This window comes from Procambarus clarkii, chromosome 27 (genome assembly GCF_040958095.1).
Source record: "Procambarus clarkii isolate CNS0578487 chromosome 27, FALCON_Pclarkii_2.0, whole genome shotgun sequence".
NCBI classification, from domain to species: domain Eukaryota; kingdom Metazoa; phylum Arthropoda; class Malacostraca; order Decapoda; family Cambaridae; genus Procambarus; species Procambarus clarkii.
The window spans coordinates 13657029-13675736 of record NC_091176.1 but is presented as its reverse complement, the minus strand read 5'-3'; the positions used below and the strand labels follow the sequence as shown (position 1 = coordinate 13675736).

Here is an 18708-nt window from a genome sequence, read left to right as displayed (position 1 = left end):
AGTACGCAGTTTGTTACCAGTAACAGACGACCAAAAAGCCTGCCAACGGGTAAGGGTGGAGGAATGGATAACCGGGTAAAAGTAGGAATACCTTTACGAGAGATGGGACAAGAGCGGACAGCTTCCCTGGCGGCAGCATCCGCACTCTCATTTAAAGAGACACCAATATGGCTGGGAACCCAACAAAACTCAACTGACTTAAATTTACTGTGAACAAGAAACAGCCAATGCTGGATCTCGACCACCACTGGATGAACCGGATTAAAGGACCCGAGAGCCAGCATCAATCGCAAGTTGAAGCAGCCGTTGGAGGAAAGGAGTCATCACCTTGACAACAGAGGGTAAGATCGTCAACATAAAGAGCGTAGAAAATGTCCGAGGGAAGGGAGGAAAGACCATTGAGGGCAACCAGGAAGAAGAGAAAAAAAAAATAGTAGTGCTCAGAACACTTTCGTATTACCAAAAAGAAGCAGAAAGAGTGGTACCAAGCCGCACCCGAAAGGAACGACTAGAGAAGCTCTGGAGGAAGAGGGAAATTACCATGAAGACCAAAAGAATGGAGTTGGGACAGAATACGGTAACGCCAGGTGGTATCATACGCCTTTTCCAGGTCATAAAGGAATCCCAATAGTAAAACAAAGCAAGAAACGGGGGTTCACAAGAGGGGTAGCAGGGAAAGTATAGTAAAAGTAGAAAGGATTTTGTGAGGTTTACATTACATAAAGAATTCAGGATCATGGCAATCCTTTAGACGAACTGAAATATACATGCACTTAATATTTTTCCCTTTTAGAGCAGGAACCTGTTTTTCCTAGCACTATCCGAGAAGAAAAAAAAAATGCTACTTGAATTGATCTACAAGCTGTTTTTGACAGCCAATACCGAGCTTAGCTTGGGGCAACAAGTCTTTTTTGAAGTTTAAAAAGATAATTACTAACAAATCAGAGGGTTATTCAGGTAATATAATCCAAGAAAGTAAAATGTAGCTTTAATGATTTTTTTTTTAACTTTGCTCACCTCAGAGTGGAATGTTGTCCTACACATGAAAACTCTTAGACTAAACTGATATACCCACTCCCCAGGACAGGGAGGACATTTATTCCCAGATCCAACAAGTAGATAGGTTGATAAGACTATTGTCTGCTATACAAATGACATTATATTGCTAGCACTAGTAACTGGTTACAAGCACTGCTTGACAGACACACCACTAGAAGTAAGGAACATATTTCCACAAACTTTATCCTTAAAATAATGTTTAATTTAAATAATTTTATTGATCAAGGCAGTAATGTTGCAAGCATAAAATACACTTACAAGAAAAAATTAGGATAAATAATACACTAATGTCTTGTAAAATATTTTCTTATTTTGCTAAGTTTTGCACAAATAGCAGAATATCAAAATGTTCAGTCACACTATGCTTTGCATCTCTTAAAACAGAGATAGTGCAACTCATGTTAACGCACTGAAGATACACACAACAAACATACTAAGGGGTTGGAAGTACATTATAACCTGTGGGAGTTGTAGAGGTAAGTTTGCAATAATTCACATCTTCACTTGAGTTTTGTGCCCACATGGGTTACTTCTGTCCTCCAGCAGCCCACACATACTACACTGCTGTTGGTATAATCACGTCATCTCAACAGACAACTTTTGAGGGGTTATTTAGGTAATTACCTATCCTCGCGTGCAAATTCTACATCCACTACCACTAAGGGACATTTCTGTGGAGGTGGTCAGACACTTGCAACCCAATAGATTAGTTGCTCAGAGGTTGACTGTAATTTCGACTACAAAAGGATGCTCTCAATTTGAGGGCAAAACCTTTAGTTGCTTGTCTTATACCAATCCACAAAATTCTACAGCAAGTCATACAGAGGATTTTACACACATCTGGTAATATTGAGTAACTGGGGCAACTAATTGTAAACCCAAAATCTTCTAGTACAAGATTGAAGGCCATATATTAAACTCCAATTGAATTATCAAGAGAAAACTGAAAAGAACACCTGAGGTAATGCAAATGACCTAGATGTCGGTTAACAGTGTTTTACACGATGATCTAAGTTATATGATACCTGTTTCTTCGGAATCCTCTCCTAAACCACTAAATATAGACATATGCAGCCTCATTTAAAGTGAAATTTTGAAACACTATGAAAATCATAAGCATAATGCACTGATGGAAAATCAAGTTGTGTTTTGTCCACTTACAATAAGCATGTGGGGACTGACTATGCCAACACGGCCCCTTTAGAACAGCAGAGATAAGAAATCAAGAAATACGACAGACTGCATAATACAACACTATCTTACATTCAATACAAAGTGAAGTGTTCAAAATAAATTACACACATACAACCTCACAAGCGAGGGAGTTTCCAAGAAAAATAATGAACAAGGATATTTATACCAAGAGCCACCTAGACTGAAAGAAATTATAGTGTCATGTCAAATATGAATAATTATAAAATGCAACTAAGCTCCCAATGCACGAGATCTCCAGACTCCTCCCATGTTGATTTCATCCCAGAAAATAACTTAAATATCAGATAAACTGTTTTTCATATTGTTTTTACCAATTAACTAAAACTCAACTTGTATATTAATAAAAAATTACGCAATATCCCCAAAAGTTATTCCAAAACCTGAACTCATGCCTCCCATAGTCAAAAGTAATCACAGGGAGCTTAAATTTCAAGCACATGCTACACAGCATTCATTATTTGCCAGCTCTTACAGATTTACAGTACCTGTATCTATAATGGGCATTTACATTTGGAACACACACTGTGAAGTATGGTGTGTCTGTTAATGAAGGTAATGTCAATATAGATCGCTGAAGCCTTTGAGTACAAAGCAGAATCCGCGTATAACAAGAAGGATATGTTGAGGACAACTCTTACACGGTGGGGAAAAAAATTAATGCAAGAACAATTTCCTTCTTTACAAGAGGGAAAAATGGCAGAGGGTTGGGGGGGGGGAGAATCAAGGAGGGGGTAGTGAGAGAAACTAGATAGGGGTAGGAGGAAGTAGTTAAAGACATAGGCAGGGAATGAAGTAGTAATTATAAGGAATGAAGAAGTGAATAGAAGGGTGGGGGAAGGTGGAGAAATGAGTAAAGAGGAGGAAGAGGAAGAAAATATTCATATGCACTCAAGGAGAACTTGAGTTTCCTTGTGTGATTTTTTTAATTTAAAATTTTGTTGAATTCCTGTTTACTTCCACTTACAAATACCTTTACTCTCTTTTTACCATCTAATTCACATCAAAACTGGCAGCTTGTTAAGATGAAGATAATGTTTTATAGAATACTGCACTCTAGCTAAAGGTCATTTTGTTGTATTACATTTAAATGTATAATAAGTCATAATTTTGATTTTTTTAGGACTGCATCTAACAAACTTATGGAATTATTGCAGATATACTTCATCTTTAATTCCTTTCCTGTGGGAGAAACTATACTTACCAGTGGTCTTTAAACAAGAGCTATGAAATCGATGTATTACCTTCAGAGACTTTTGCAGACAACCTCAAAGAAGTTAATGACATTTAACAGAAGCATGACAGTTAATGATATCTTCATTAGCTGTCATGCACAAATCATCACAGATAAAACTGACATTTGAAACTAAAGTCTTATGGTTTCGGTGATCTTTCAACCTTGTTTGTCAGTCTTAAAATGCCCTTCCCAATAAATATAATAATAAAAATCAAAGGTATTAATAACTATGAAAAAGCTCAATTTCAAAACTGAACAATGTTCATCCCTGTGTTCCTTATCACAATATTTTGCCAAAACTCTAATCTTTGTTAGCTTGCTCACATAACACTACCAGAAAACAAAAACCTTTGAACTACAAGCATTCCTTGCATTCACAAAACATATACTTTGGTCAAACAGAAGGAGCCACTTTTAATAATACAAGAATGCCGCTCCCTCATTCAAAACACCGATTCATACATTAAGTCAGAAACCTTATGGTATATTTAACACAAAAGCGTAAGTCCCTACTGATGCAATAAGCTTCAGCAGGTATAAATGGTTTCACAGCTCTGGCACACTTTTTTTTTATAACAAATTTCTACAACTTCACTTCCTAATCATGCATATAAATTTTCAACAACTGAAAACATTTTGTAAAGAAAAAGAAATTAGAAAACTGAGAAAATGACAACACTCTCTCAAATCTAGCTCATCCCCTACAAAAATGAGGACTGACTTTAAAACCTTTGGGCTTTCCAGCTTTGAATGTTTTTCTATACCCAAAACAATACCAATCTAAGCTACCAAAGCAAAAGCATTTAATGTTAAACATCCTTATTTTATGAAACTTCTCGGTTCTAGTTATTAAACAGCCATTTTGCTGTCACAATAAAGTGATCTTTGAAAAAAGTGGTAAAGGCAGAGAGAGGGTGAGGGGTGCAAAGACTAGGAGAAAACTATGACCTGGAAAACAATTTCTCAACACTAATTCTGAGCAAAACCATTCACCGAGGAAAAATACATTGTATAGATTGAACTTTCACCTAAAAAATCTTTAAAATTGAGTGATCAGATAATATACTTTATTAGTATGGTAAGCATATCAATCGGCAACAAATAAATGCATTGGACAAGTCCGACATTAGCCCTTGCTCGTAAACCACTCATAAATGCATTATTGTTTTTTTAACAGAACTGCACTTTACTTTGGAGAAGTTATCCAAATATGTATAACCAATAATTGAATGAGATTATCATAATACAATACCAAAATTACATCAGCAACAACTCATTTTTTTTAAACAAACTGGATCATAAAAAGCAATCTGACATTAACTCAACATACTAAAATTGTAATAAAATCAACTTATAAAAAAAAATGTTCAAACATTTTTGCTTTGGCTATGGTAACAAGATGGCAATTTTTCTCCATCAATCTACAGTATAAAAAAAAATTAAGACTGATGAAGACGGTACACCATGACTGATCATATTCTGTACTCTTGACACTTTTAATACCAAAACTGGTAATAATAAATGTTATAATCAAAATATAAATTTATTAGCATATAGAAAATTGTAATGGTATAATAATGACTTGAGTTAGCAACCAACTCTCCCATATACCAGGATAACAGCTTTGTAAACCTGAACTTTTAAAAGGTTCACAAATGTCTTTCCAATTATTAATTGACAAATGTGCCATCAAATTTCCAAGTTTCTATTGGGTTTGGTTTAAATCCCATGAGATTTTGAGGCCATAAAGTGGCCTAACATTACAATCACTACAAATGTTTCATTTCATGTAATGAATTTTTACCCTTGTCATAACTGTCTCAAGCTAAAAATTTTAATTGAACTCCTGGGTTTCTAAAACCCCTCAAACATTTAGTGAGATGCAAAAACAATATTGGACCAAAAATCAATGGACACAAGAATTTTCCATGGCATAAAAATCTGATGGAATCTCTAAGCTGGGAGGTAGCTTATCTCTAATCTTGCATTTCTTCAGGAATCTCGTGTGGATTTAAGATACCAGGTACACTCATCTGGACGCGACGCTTCTCCTCCTGTGCAAGTCTAAGGGCTGCCTCTCTCTCCTCCAGATAAAGATCACTGTCATCATCGCCTGTTACCTCCTGAAATTAATTAAATTTAAATAAATTAATTAAATAAATTAAATTTAAAACAATGCAATAAAATTATGCCAAATTTTGCAAAAAGTTCACTTTACCTGTTACCATTTTTTAAAATGCCTTGAAGCAGGTAAAGCACAACTGAAAGATTAGCTAGAATTAACAACTAAAGTTGTATGATACAGAATAACCAACTATGTAAAAGATCTTTCAGTAATGTTAACTCCTGCATTCCAATAACACAGTATGAGTAATCACTTTGTAATACAACATACACTGTTCAAAACATACTTAAAGTAGGTCGAGCTTGGGTGACTGAATGGTGGGTGGGCTACTCTCTTTAGTATACTGCCGGACATCTCAAAGGTACTGTCCCCTGTACCTTTTCACGTGTTTATGGCAATTTCTTTAGGAATACAGTATTAATGATATTTGGTGCTGGAATTATTGGCCATTCATGTGTGTCTCACCTTAACATTAATTAAACATTACAAAATATAAAAGAATTAAATATTAAAAATTATAAAGAATTAAATGTTAAATGTTACAAAATTTGAAAAACTTACTCTGATTTGAACAAGGAAGTCTCTAAGATGCTCCTTGAAAGCAGGAATATCTTGATTCAAGTCGTTCATGCCTTGCACTGTGATTTTTATTTGATTTTCTGAGAGATGAGGGAAAGCAGCCTTGAGAAGATTTGCCACAAAGCCTTGCACATAGGTGACATTGGTTTGACTAGGTGCTGAGGGGTTCGCAGCATCCAGACTGATAGTAATGCGATTTTGCTCAACCAATGTGAACATGTATGCCAATATGGAAGCATGCATTGTTAACCCTGAAAAAATAAATTGAAAATTTGCATTTTAATTTGAAAAAGAAAAAAAAAATTGTACTTTTAGCATGAAGGACATTAAGAAAGTTATCAAATCGCCAGACTCGAAAACATCAGTATATGAACAGGATGGTATAAAAAGAACATGCTGTAATGTGCTCAGAAAGTGGAGAGAGAAGTTACAGTGGGTGGTGGAAAAAAGTGCTTTTTTTTTTTAAATCTCTTAAAATTTGGATTCTACATTGTATTTGCTTTGACCTGTGGACTGAAGTGGTTTCCACCATGGCATCTTTCACTGCATTCCACTTGTCAAACTACCTGTAACGAGTGCTTCAATACATTTATTGCTTTTTTTTTTTGCAGTCCCCTTTTACTATTTTATCTCATTTTAAAGAGGCTGCTGACCTTGTCCACAAGGTCTATCATATTCTTTGATTCTCTTCTAGTTGCTAGTTAAACAATCTGTGCATTATAAAATAAATATAGGTGTAAGTAAATCTGGTCACAACTGTTCAAATTTAGTCTACAATACTATTGATTGGGAGACAGTTTCCTTAGTGCACCCTTGTAGCCAAGCCCTTGAAATTCAGGTACTTGCCCCAAATCTCTCTACATCTTCCAAGTTAATTTTGTGCCTTCTGATGTATGAATTCCATGCAGTTGCTGCATATTTTAATACTGTAATGGTATAACATTTGCTGCCAAAATTGTAATCTTTGTTTAGATTTCTAAATTTAATTTTTTGGCCAACTTCCTGTATGCTTATGGTGCACTAAAAATTGCCTTTGCTTCCTGCTTCAGCTGCCTTTTCCTTACAAAGTATTATGAATACTTTAACTTTAAAGTTACCTTAACCCTTGAAGGGGACTAATTATATGTGTACGATTTTGGTCTACCTACCTACATGACGCACATTATATATATATATACATTTTAAAGTACTGAGTAAGATTTAAAAGTCCCGCAGCTATGCGGGGTTCACATAAGCTTCCTCAAGGTTCCATTAAATGAATGGCATAAAAAAAAAAAAGGAGGTGTCAGACGGGTTTGAAGGCCTCGGTACCGAGTAAGCAACCAAGGCATGCAGAATGAGCTAACAGTACTGCTGTTCAGTCTGTGACCATAGCAATGCCTAAAAATGTCAAAATACATATACGTAACTGATATTATTTATTGGTGATAGTATTACAGAAGAGCCTGACTGTGATAAAGACTGTGTACAATGTTCAGATATCAGTGAACACAATGCTGGTCAAGATGTTCACAGTGCTAGTCACAGCACACTGCCATTGTTTTGGCCATCGAAGAATCTTGAAATGACTTCTCGTGTTCCTTTACAAAATAAAACTTGTGGAAAATTTTTCATTTACAGGATTTAGTGACTAGGATTCTGGTAACAGCAGCACTGTGGTGAGAATAAGCAATGTACATAGTATGGTGGGATGAGGAATCTTGGTGAGGGAGGTGGCATCGTCAGCTGGCTGGTGTGTGGCAGCCGCTATATTGTTGGGACTCACCATACCAGCTTAGTGGTTCATTATGAACACAAATGTAGATACTTATATATAATGTGTGTGTATAGGGTAATAATAGCAAAAACAGTATGCTGGCAGAAGCTTCTTGTTGAGGGAGGTGGCATTGTATGCTGACTGGTGACATGTCATACAGTGTATGGAAGCCGCTATGCTGTTTGGACACCATACTAGCTTAGTTGCACGGTTATATTGAACAAAACATGTAAATATTAATATATAATGTGTATGAATATAGTGCAATAACAGCAAAAACAGTATGCTGGCATAAGCTTGTTGGTGAGTAATTCCCTGCCTAACAAATCGAGTTAAGACAGCCAATAATTTGGCAGAATTCACTTGGAATCTGTGTTTTAACTATCTGCCTTGTTGTTGACCACTGAGTAGTTGGCCATACTGCATACCTTGAGGTGTTTTCGGGGCTTAGCGTCCCCGCAGCCTGGTCGTTGACCAGGCCTCCTTGTTGTTGGACTAGTCAACCAGGCTGTTGGACGCAGCTACAAGCAGCCTGACGTATGAATCACAGCCTGGTATCCTTTAGAGGTGCTTATTAAGTTCTCTCTTTAACACTGTGAGGGGTCGGCCAGTTATGCCCCTTATATGTAGTGGAAGCGTGTTTAACAGTCACGGGGCCTCTGATGTTGACAGACTTCACTCTCATAATACTTATTGCATCTCTGCTCTTATACTAGGGTATTCTGCACATCCTGCCATGCCTTCTGGTCTCATGTGATGTTATTTCTGTGTGCAGGTTTGGAACCAGCCCCTCTACTATTTTCCATGTGTAAATCATTATGTATCTTACCCGCCTGCGCTCAAGGGAACACAGATTTAGGCTCTTTAGTTGGTCCCAATAGTTTAGATGTTTTACCGAGTGGATTCTAGCAGTAAAAGGATCTCTGCATGCTCTTCAGGTCAACAATTTCTCCAGCTTTGAAATGGGCTGTCATTGTGCAACAGTATTCCACTCTAAGAGAGCACTAGCATCTTGATGAGTATCATTTGTATAGCATCTCTAGTTTGAAAAGCTCGTTATCCAACCTGTCATTTTTCTTGCGGGTGTGACGGCTACTTTATTGTGTTCTTGAAAGGTAAGATCTTCCAACATGAGCACGATGCATTAGAGATATTGAAAGATGTGGTGGTTACATAAAAATAATTTTGAACAATGAGCAGTCTAGTCAGGTTCACAGCTTTCATCATGGTCGTCTCAGAGTCTTGGCCTGTTTAGTAGCAAGTTATACATGACCAGTATAACTGTTGCTTTGTTCTCCCATTACTATTACTAATGTCTAGTCCTGTGGGTTTTCTCACTTATTTCTTCAAATTCCAGTGTAGATGTAGTAAGAAAAGCCACTACCATGGGTGTGTTGGTGAAATGGGTGTGAGTGGGTTTATTTGGTAGGTAGTGGGGCAAAAATCAATGTAGATCCCAATAAGGATTGTTACGGGGAATGAGGCAGGAGAGGACAGGTGCAAAATCTTGCACAACTGTTATTTAATATACAGTATTATTAAGGTAACTAATAAAATCAGCACAACTTACCAGCAGTGTGTGAAGAGTCTGTAACAACAGAGAAAATATGCTGCAGAATGTCAGTGTAATACGTCTGATAAAAGCTGCTAGCAGCACTTCCATGCGCTGAGATGTTCTGTAGTAACTGGTAAAGGATTTGCAATCCAGTATCTGCAACATTACGCATGGTGTGCTTGAAAGCCCATATTATAGAGTCTAGCACAAGTTTGAACTGAGCTGGAGGAATATTGAGAAGTGCTGTGAAGCAGTGTGTATTAACAGCCTGAAAAGAAAAAAAAGATTTCTTTAGGTATTATGACTAAAAATACTATTACTAGAAATCTGTATGTTCATCTGAAATACTTCACACATCAAATTTAGAATTGCACTGTTAGTTAACTCCAAAACTTATTACAAAAATTTGTAGCATTCAATATTTCCTACACTGCAGACTTACAGAATTTAAAAATGGCATGGATGTGATTATAAAAATAAAAAAAAGGTAACAGTAGAAAGAGGATTGCATCACCCATATTTAGTTTTTGTGACATCCCATAACAAAAGTACACTAATAACGAACAATGACACACAAGCTTTCTCTTAATATACAAATTCTTGCAATAATAAACAGTGCATTTTTACCATCTTTACTTTATTTAGGATACAAGAGATTTATTTGGTTAGGTTTGCCACCTCCCGTTTATAAAGCTTACCTGTAAAAGAAGGAAGAAATTTGTTCTGTGCTCCGGAAACTCTTCAAAATCTTTGTTGATCATTGATAAAGTACATTCAAAAACTGCATCAAATATTTTTGGGACTTGTTGGGTGATGTGCGACTCTAGTTTATTTACAATGGTAGCCATAGTTGATAAAACTTCAGGTTCGCGTGCCGAGGGAACACCAGTTCGCTGAAACAACCATTAACATTCATTAGGTGTGTACTGACACTGTAAATGCACAGTTGAACAAGAACCAAATGAAAAGGCAACATAAATGTACCTGATAATCACAAATATTTAGAAGAAAATGTACAAGTCAAATAAACTTATTAGTAGGTTGAGAATAATTTTAAAGTTTGATGAATGAAGTGATGAAAAAGATTCTAATGAGAACATGACCAGATTTACTGAGAAGAATGCAGGGTAATATGCTGGCAGAGATAGATAGATAGATAGATAGATCTATATATATATATATATTATATATATATATATATATATATATGTCGTACCTAGTAGCCAGAACGCACTTATCAGCCTACTATGCAGGGCCCGATTTGCCTAATAAGCCAAGTTTTCCTGAATTAAGTTATTTTCTCTAATTTTTTTCTTATGAAATGATAAATCTACCCATTTCATTATGTATGTTGTCAATTTTTTTTTATTGGAGTTTAAATTTACGTAGATATATGACCAAACCTAACCAACCCTACCTAACCTAACCTAACCTATCTTTATAGGTTAGGTTAGGTTAGGTAGCCGAAAAAGTTAGGTTAGGTTAGGTTAGGTAGGTTAGGTAGTCGAAAAACAATTAATTCATGAAAACTTGGCTTATTAGGCAAATCGGGCCATGTATAGTAGGCCAAAAAGTGCGTTCTGGCTACTAGGTACGACATATATATATATATATATATATATATATATATATATATATATATATATATATATGTATATATATATATGTATATATATGTATATATATATATATATATGTATATATATGTGTATATATGTGTATATATGTGTATATATGTGTATATATATGTATATATATGTATATATATGTATATATATGTATATATATGTATATATATGTGTGTATATATATATATATATATATATATATATATATATATATATATATATATATATATATATTAGGATGACATAATAGAAGTCAACCTCTTGAGTGTTGTGAGGTGCTAGTTTATCCGAGATAATCTATAGTGCAATTAATGGACAATTGATTATTTTAATACCTTATTTAGTATATAGACTACCTTCATTTATCTTGGCTAATTGTTCCCTTATTGAAAGTGGAAAATTAAAATAGAACAATACTAATAAATGTTGAGATTTAAGAACTACATAAAATTTCTATTTAGTATATCTGCAAGCTATAAGGGGTTTAAAAAAAAATCACCACAAAATCTTTAAATTTACTTTAATGCTTATAGATTTATCAACTTGAATGGCCTGTAAATTGGCAATAAGAAAATGTACATTACAGTTCCAATGTTTGACGAAGGCAAATTTTATTAAATAAGAATTGTTACACAAAATGATAACATTGCATACCTGATAATCCATTAAAACTGCTTCCAGTAGGGGTGGAATGAAGTTATCCAAAACTAATGTATAATCATCTGATCGTGATACCCAACCCGAGATAAGTTTGAGTGTCTCTTTCTTAACTACACGCATAGATTTGATGAGAGGTTGCTTGGTCACTCCCTCACCATTAAGGGCAATAGCTGCACTAATATTTTCACTCATAACCTTGTATACGTTCAGCATGTCAAGATAAATGCGCCCAAGCTGAAAATACATAAACATTAGTGGCATTCAGATATACACACACACACAAAATATAATACAAGATAAAATATTAGCTTGAAACAAATATGTTACACCAGACAAAAAATACATACCTGAGAAACGAAGGGATGTCCTAATGCTTTGCATGCTCTAACATTGGTCTTTAAAATATTTGCTAGCTGCTTTACAACATCAGGGTCTTTCAAAATGTCAACATTCTGAAAAAAACATATGAAGGTCAACATTTTGCATCATTACAAATCAGACAATTTTGCTATGATTTATATGTAAAAGTAGGTTCAGATGATTGTATGAAATGTGAGAATAAATCATGAGCAGAAATAGGTTGAAGTGGCAACAGTCCTTAAAGAAAGGATGTTTATTTAATGTGCTATATTAATGCCAGACACAGATAAAAGATGATTTAAACACTTTAAATAAACATGTTAAATGATGATTTAACACTTTAAAAAAACAAAGATTTTTTTATGAGAATTTATTTCCTGCGCACTGGGGGATGTCATATTTGGAAGCTGAGCAGTTAAGGGGTTAAGGACACAGGAAAGAAAAATGAGAGAAATGACTGGAATGAGTGAACTGCCTGAAGATTTGTTTGATCACATGTTGGTTCTATTTAAAACAAGACTGGAATATCTTTAAAACAAGATCAGGGGTGATTGCATTTCACAAGGCAAAAGAAAAGTATGCGGGCAAACAACTACCAGAGCCAAAAGATTTAGAACAGAATTTCAAACATGATAACTTTTTTATGAGCTTAAAGTAGGAAATAATATTGTATATTTATGTAGTATGTTGAGGGGTAACAATACATGAGGCAGCAAGAATGTTTACATCAGGCTAAATATTACATGAGAGGGTGTGGTGAATATAAATAATGTTAGGATCTGCCTTGCATGGGGCGAATATGCCTTTTAAAGTAACCTGTATTCTTGTGTTCTCTACAATTAGATTCAGCACCAAGAATGAGAGCTTACCCTTGATGCTTGGTTGATGATCTCATCCCAGACTTGATTGGGTAGTGTCATGTATTTTTCAATGAGGTGTTCTTGGACAACTTGGTCAGTCTGAGCACTGATCATATATCCAACTGCTTCATAGAAAGTGTGAACCTGCAAAAATAAAATTATTTACATTTTATAGCATGTAAACATCAATAAAGAGCAAATGCCTTCAACCCTCACTGCTCCAATCCCTTGAGGGTAAAACTTTCCTTTTTAATACTGCTCATAGTCATGTCGATAGAGCTACGGCCTCGCACGCGTGGGGTCCACAGGAGCCATACAGTCCAGGTGAATGGAATCCCTCGAGGGTGATTGGCCCATATACTCTTATCACCTGGAGATGATTTCAAGGTGTCCCATATTTTTCAAAAGCCCCACCCATTCTAGGTGACATCAGTTGACACATGATACCTCATCAATCATTTGCCATATTTGGAAAAAATTCCAGAGTCCATTAGCGTTCTTTCAAGGCCTTAGTAAAAAGATGCAGACCTAGCATGCATTAGGCCACCATGCTAGGAACTACTAATTTTTAAAAACAAGTGATATCCATATATATATTTGCAAGCAAGATTTGTGCTATATGCAATTATAATATTTAGAATTTTTATACATGCAATGTATATATATGCATGTATGCAACAATGATCACAGTTTATGTATAGGTGTAGGAATATACATACATACAAATATATATATATGTATGTATATGATGTACGTGTGTGTTCCATTCCAGTTTGCTTTCCTACAGGACTTCATGCAAGTAGTCTTGTCCATTACCATTCTTAATCCATTATATCAGTGGTCATTATCTCCCAGTGCAAGGTCTGGCATTATCAGCAAATCCTGTCTTTCCCATATTAATGTAATGAATTGTTGCCTGCACAACAGGAAGGGTAACGACAAGAACTGAACAAGAACTGAAACAAGGTCAATGAAATACTGTATGTCAAGTTACACAAGATGAAAAAATATACACACCTGCTGTGGTTGTAGATCACAAATGATGGAATTGATGGAAGATAGTATTTCCTCAATGAAGGGCATTGCTTCTCCAACTTGCAATTGAACAAACTGGCGGCGGCATTTCTGAGCAATTTTGATAAAGGTATCACATGCCATGTCCTGAACACCATCATGGGTTTCTTGGGAGGAGAAAAAAAAATACATTTTGTGAAAAATAGTTTAAGAGACCTCTCAAAATCAAATAAATATTAAGATAAATTAAACTTTCCTATTCATTCTGGTAAATATTACTAAGATAATGGTTTAGAATAATTCAACTTAATACTTTAATTTAGCTTGAATTTTATTTGAACCCATCATATGCCGTAATAGTTTTTTGGTTTATTCAAATACTACTGTTTACCGTTTCAAAAACCTGACCAATCACAAAATATATTTAACAATTTTACCTTTTCTACTAATACACACAAAAACTGGCAATATATGCAAGCCATACTCAGGCATCACCAAAGAAGCCAGACCTGAGGCCAGGCTATAAGAGTAGACAGATTCAATACTACCCACAGGTACACAAGACATCAGCTCAAGACTGATATCTGTATGAACTAAACATCAACTTAATAGCAAGTGGTAATCTGTACAACCCTTTGAGATAAGAAAATGAAATTCTACACTAAATAAAAAGTTAACTCACAAACCCGTAACTAATCATAATTGTCACTTAAACAATAAGCTGACAACCTAATATGCTGCAATGTGCCTCTACTCACCATGCATGAATTCAAAAAGTTTGTTGATGACAGTCTTCAGGAAGCGCCAGTGTATGCGAAGGAATCTGGGATACTGTCCAACAATGTACATGATATTTGAGGCTATGATTGCTTTATTATCCTTGCCTCTTTTCTGCTCACAAAGACCCAGCAAATCCTTTATCACAATCACCAAGAAACGCTTTTCATCTTCTTCTGGCATGGCTCCACTAATGGATCCTACAGCCCAACAGAGGGTGTTTAGATTTCGCCAAGACCATTCACTGCCGTTAACCTAAAAAAAAAAAAAATGGGGGTTGGGGGTGGGAGGGGCATTACCAAGCTGATCGTTGATTTGTTTAAATTTAGTCATTTTCAAATATTTTTCAGCATGTAATGCAATACAAATCATAGCTTATTAACAATATTGTACTTGATTACTTATATTATTCAACCAGCTACCTCACTTCCTGAATTCATTCATTCAACCTTCAGTTTTATCATCAACCACCTCACATTGCATTAAATGATATCACAGCAGAAATTTATTAAAGTAAATAATCTTGAAACCGTTATATTCTCTCTATACAAGTTCTATATTTATAATATGGTTATATCTTGAGGTTATCTTGAGATGATTTCGGGGCTTTAGTGTCCCCGCAGCCCGGTCCTCGACCAGGCCTCCACCCCCAGGAAGCAGCCTGTGACAGCTGACTAACTCCCAGGTACCTATTCACTGCTAGGTAACAGGGGCATTCAGGGTGAAAGAAACTTTGCCCATTTGTTTCTGCCTCGTGCGGGAATCGAACCCGCGCTACAGAATTACGAGTCCTGCGCGCTATCCACCAGGCTATGAGGCCCCCAATGACCAAAACGATGGTACCGTTTCTTTCTAAAGTGATACTCTACAAAAGCCTAATTTGCATAACTGATACAGTATCCAACCTCTAGATGCCCTATTTCTATTAAAAGTACTATTAGCATCACAGAAATCCTATGTAAACTACATACACACACTATTTCCACTTCTTAGAAACCAACTGCACAACTTTGGATATGTTTTTCAATTTACAAACACTAGATGCATTACAGACATCCTGAAGCACCAAAACAGGCATGTAATTTTCACAGGCACACAACACCTCTCAAAATAAAGCAGCATAATAAATGTTAACAGGAAACAGGCACTGGCATTTTCATTTCAAGTAATAAACGCACTTATGATAAACTTGAAAAACGAAAGCTTCTTTTTAGATATATAAATCCAAATAAATTGGCTCCCAAAACTATGGAAAGGGGACTATATTCTTCAAATACTTTAAACAACACATTGCATGATGCCAAAGTATGTCTTTCAAATTTGCTGAACACAATGAAGAGTAATTTGGATAAGATTAACTTTTCATACAAAATAAATAAAATTACATTATATATATATATATATATATATATGTCGTACCTAGTAGCCAGAACGCACTTCTCAGCCTACTATGCAAGGCCTGATTTGCCTAATAAGCCAAGTTTTCCTGAATTAATTGTTTTTCGACTACCTAACCTACCTAACCTAAACCAACCTAACTTTTTCGGCTACCTAACCTAACCTAACCTATAAAGATAGGTTAGGTTAGGTTAGGTTAGGTTAGGTTAGGTAGGGTTGGTTAGGTTCGGTCATATATCTACGTTAATTTTAACTCCAATAAAAAAAATTGACCTCATACATAATGAAATGGGTAGCTTTATCATTTTATAAGAAAAAAATTAGAGAAAATATATTAATTCAGGAAAACTTGGCTTATTAGGCAAATCGGGCCCTGCATAGTAGGCCGAGAAGTGCGTTCTGGCTACTAGGTACGACATATATATATATATATATATATATATATATTTATAATATATATATATATATATATATATATATATATATATATATATATATTTATAATATATATATATATTTATAATATATATATATATATTTATAATATATATATATTTATAATATATATATAACTCTCCTGAATTAATATATTTTCTCTAATTTTTTTCTTATGAAATGATAAAGCTACCCATTTCATTATGTATGAGGTCAATTTTTTTTTATTGGAGTTAAAATTAACGTAGATATATGACCGAACCTAACCAACCCTACCTAACCTATCTTTATAGGTTAGGTTAGGTTAGGTATCTGAAAAAGTTAGGTTAGGTTAGGTAGTCGAAAAACAATTAATTCATGAAAACTTGGCTTATTACGCAAATCGGGCTTTGCATAGTAGGCTGAGAAGTGCGTTCTGGCTACTAGGTACGACATATATATATATATATATAATGTATATATATACATTATCTACCCATTCCTGGCCAGCACCTAGCTCAGTGTTTCACTTGCAGGCATGAAACGGGGAAGTGGGGGAGGAAACAAATGCAAAAGATGGAGAGGGAGATACACATGCTCACGCACGAAAATGCCTTGGGTAGGGTAAGGGCAAGACTTGCTAAAGGGTAAAAACATGTTCAGACTAAATCAAAATTTAAACATTTATTGATGTTGACCAGACCACACACTAGAAATTGAAGGGACGACGACGTTTCGGTCCGTCCTGGACCATTCTCAAGTCGATTGAGAATCGACTTGAGAATGGTCCAGGACGGACCGAAACGTCGTCGTCCCTTCAATTTCTAGTGTGTGGTCTGGTCAACATACTTCAGCCACGTTATTGTGACTCATCGCCTGCATAAACATTTATTATTAGGCATATAGAGCAAATGCTAAAGGAAAATGCAACTATTCATACCTATACAGATACTGTATATTCAATATAAAAAATAGATATTTCAATAGTTAAAATACCTGTAATACAGTTAGCTCTAAAGTAGATGGCAATGTCTTGTGAATAAAAGTTAATAAAAAACTACGCTGACACCAACACATACCTGATTGGCGAGTTTTTCTGTCATGATTCGTTCTGTATCAGCGTAGTCCAAATGCGTAAGATAAACCAGAGTTTCGCGCATATTTTTGTACATATTAATAGAGTCTGTATCACGCATGAACTCTCTTACTACTTCACCTTGCTCATTTTCAACGACCAAAACCTCTTCTGGTTTTGCCATTCGACTGATCATCAACGCTCTCACCTGCAAAGCATCATTATCTTATGTCACAAATGCTTATGCTCAACACAACAGAATGAATATATCTATTAAACAAAACCTCGATGCTAAAGACCATGGAGCCAAACTTTAAACACGTCAGCTTTAATACTTGATACACACACCCACCTGATTCGTCAGTTGAGACTAACACCTGCAATCACCTTTGTATCAAGCTTCCATTACATATAGCCAAATATTAGATATAGATATGTCAATCACAGTTGATCAAGGAAGTTATAAAGTTCACAGATTTACTCTAAAGTGCAGCAGAAAAAGTTATGAGCAGCAAGAGCAATTTAAGATATGAGTGGCAGCTTCAATAAGTAAACCAATAAACAGTAAAACCATGATTAGTACTGTACCTTCTGTTTGTATTCCAGTCAAAACAAAATTTACTGTTTCACCTGAATAATTTATGCAAACAACTAGATGTGTACAGATTGTAGCCATTGTGAGGTAACCCATGAATAAATGAAAGTATAAGAAGTATCCTACAGGGAGTGAGATCTAGCTCTTTGGACCCTGCCTCCATGCTATTTGTCCCTGGTGCATAAATTTCTTTACATTTTACTTCATATTTGCTCTTGAAGTTGTGGATGGAGGCAGCTTCACCTACCACTTTTCAGTACATTCCATATGCTTACTACCCTTAACTATATATATACAAATGTGAGGGTAGTTCTCAAGTAGATTGTGTTTCCAACTTCCAGTCACAACATCTTGTTCAAGAATTGGTGTGATTTTGTTTCCTTAGCCAGTTTTCATGATTTGTG

The 18708-nt window shown here is 35.3% G+C and overlaps 1 protein-coding gene across 2 annotated transcripts in view; it reads right to left on the bottom strand.

Moving 5' to 3' along the window:
- Nucleotides 1-1349: 1349 nt before the first annotated feature.
- The window catches only part of emb (exportin-1 emb), a 53999-nt gene continuing 36640 nt past the window's right edge, over nucleotides 1350-18708 (bottom strand). For both annotated transcript variants that reach the window (XM_045749365.2, XM_045749364.2), the window contains exons 10-19: nucleotides 17714-17917; nucleotides 14804-15077; nucleotides 14049-14212; nucleotides 13041-13175; nucleotides 12159-12263; nucleotides 11806-12045; nucleotides 10222-10416; nucleotides 9539-9791; nucleotides 6195-6463; nucleotides 1350-5631 (exon numbers count right to left, since the gene is read on the bottom strand). In XM_045749365.2, coding sequence (XP_045605321.1) covers nucleotides 5485-5631; nucleotides 6195-6463; nucleotides 9539-9791; nucleotides 10222-10416; nucleotides 11806-12045; nucleotides 12159-12263; nucleotides 13041-13175; nucleotides 14049-14212; nucleotides 14804-15077; nucleotides 17714-17917 — 1986 coding nt within the window. In that variant the 3' untranslated portion in view covers nucleotides 1350-5484. The remainder of the gene's footprint in view (nucleotides 5632-6194; nucleotides 6464-9538; nucleotides 9792-10221; nucleotides 10417-11805; nucleotides 12046-12158; nucleotides 12264-13040; nucleotides 13176-14048; nucleotides 14213-14803; nucleotides 15078-17713; nucleotides 17918-18708) is intronic.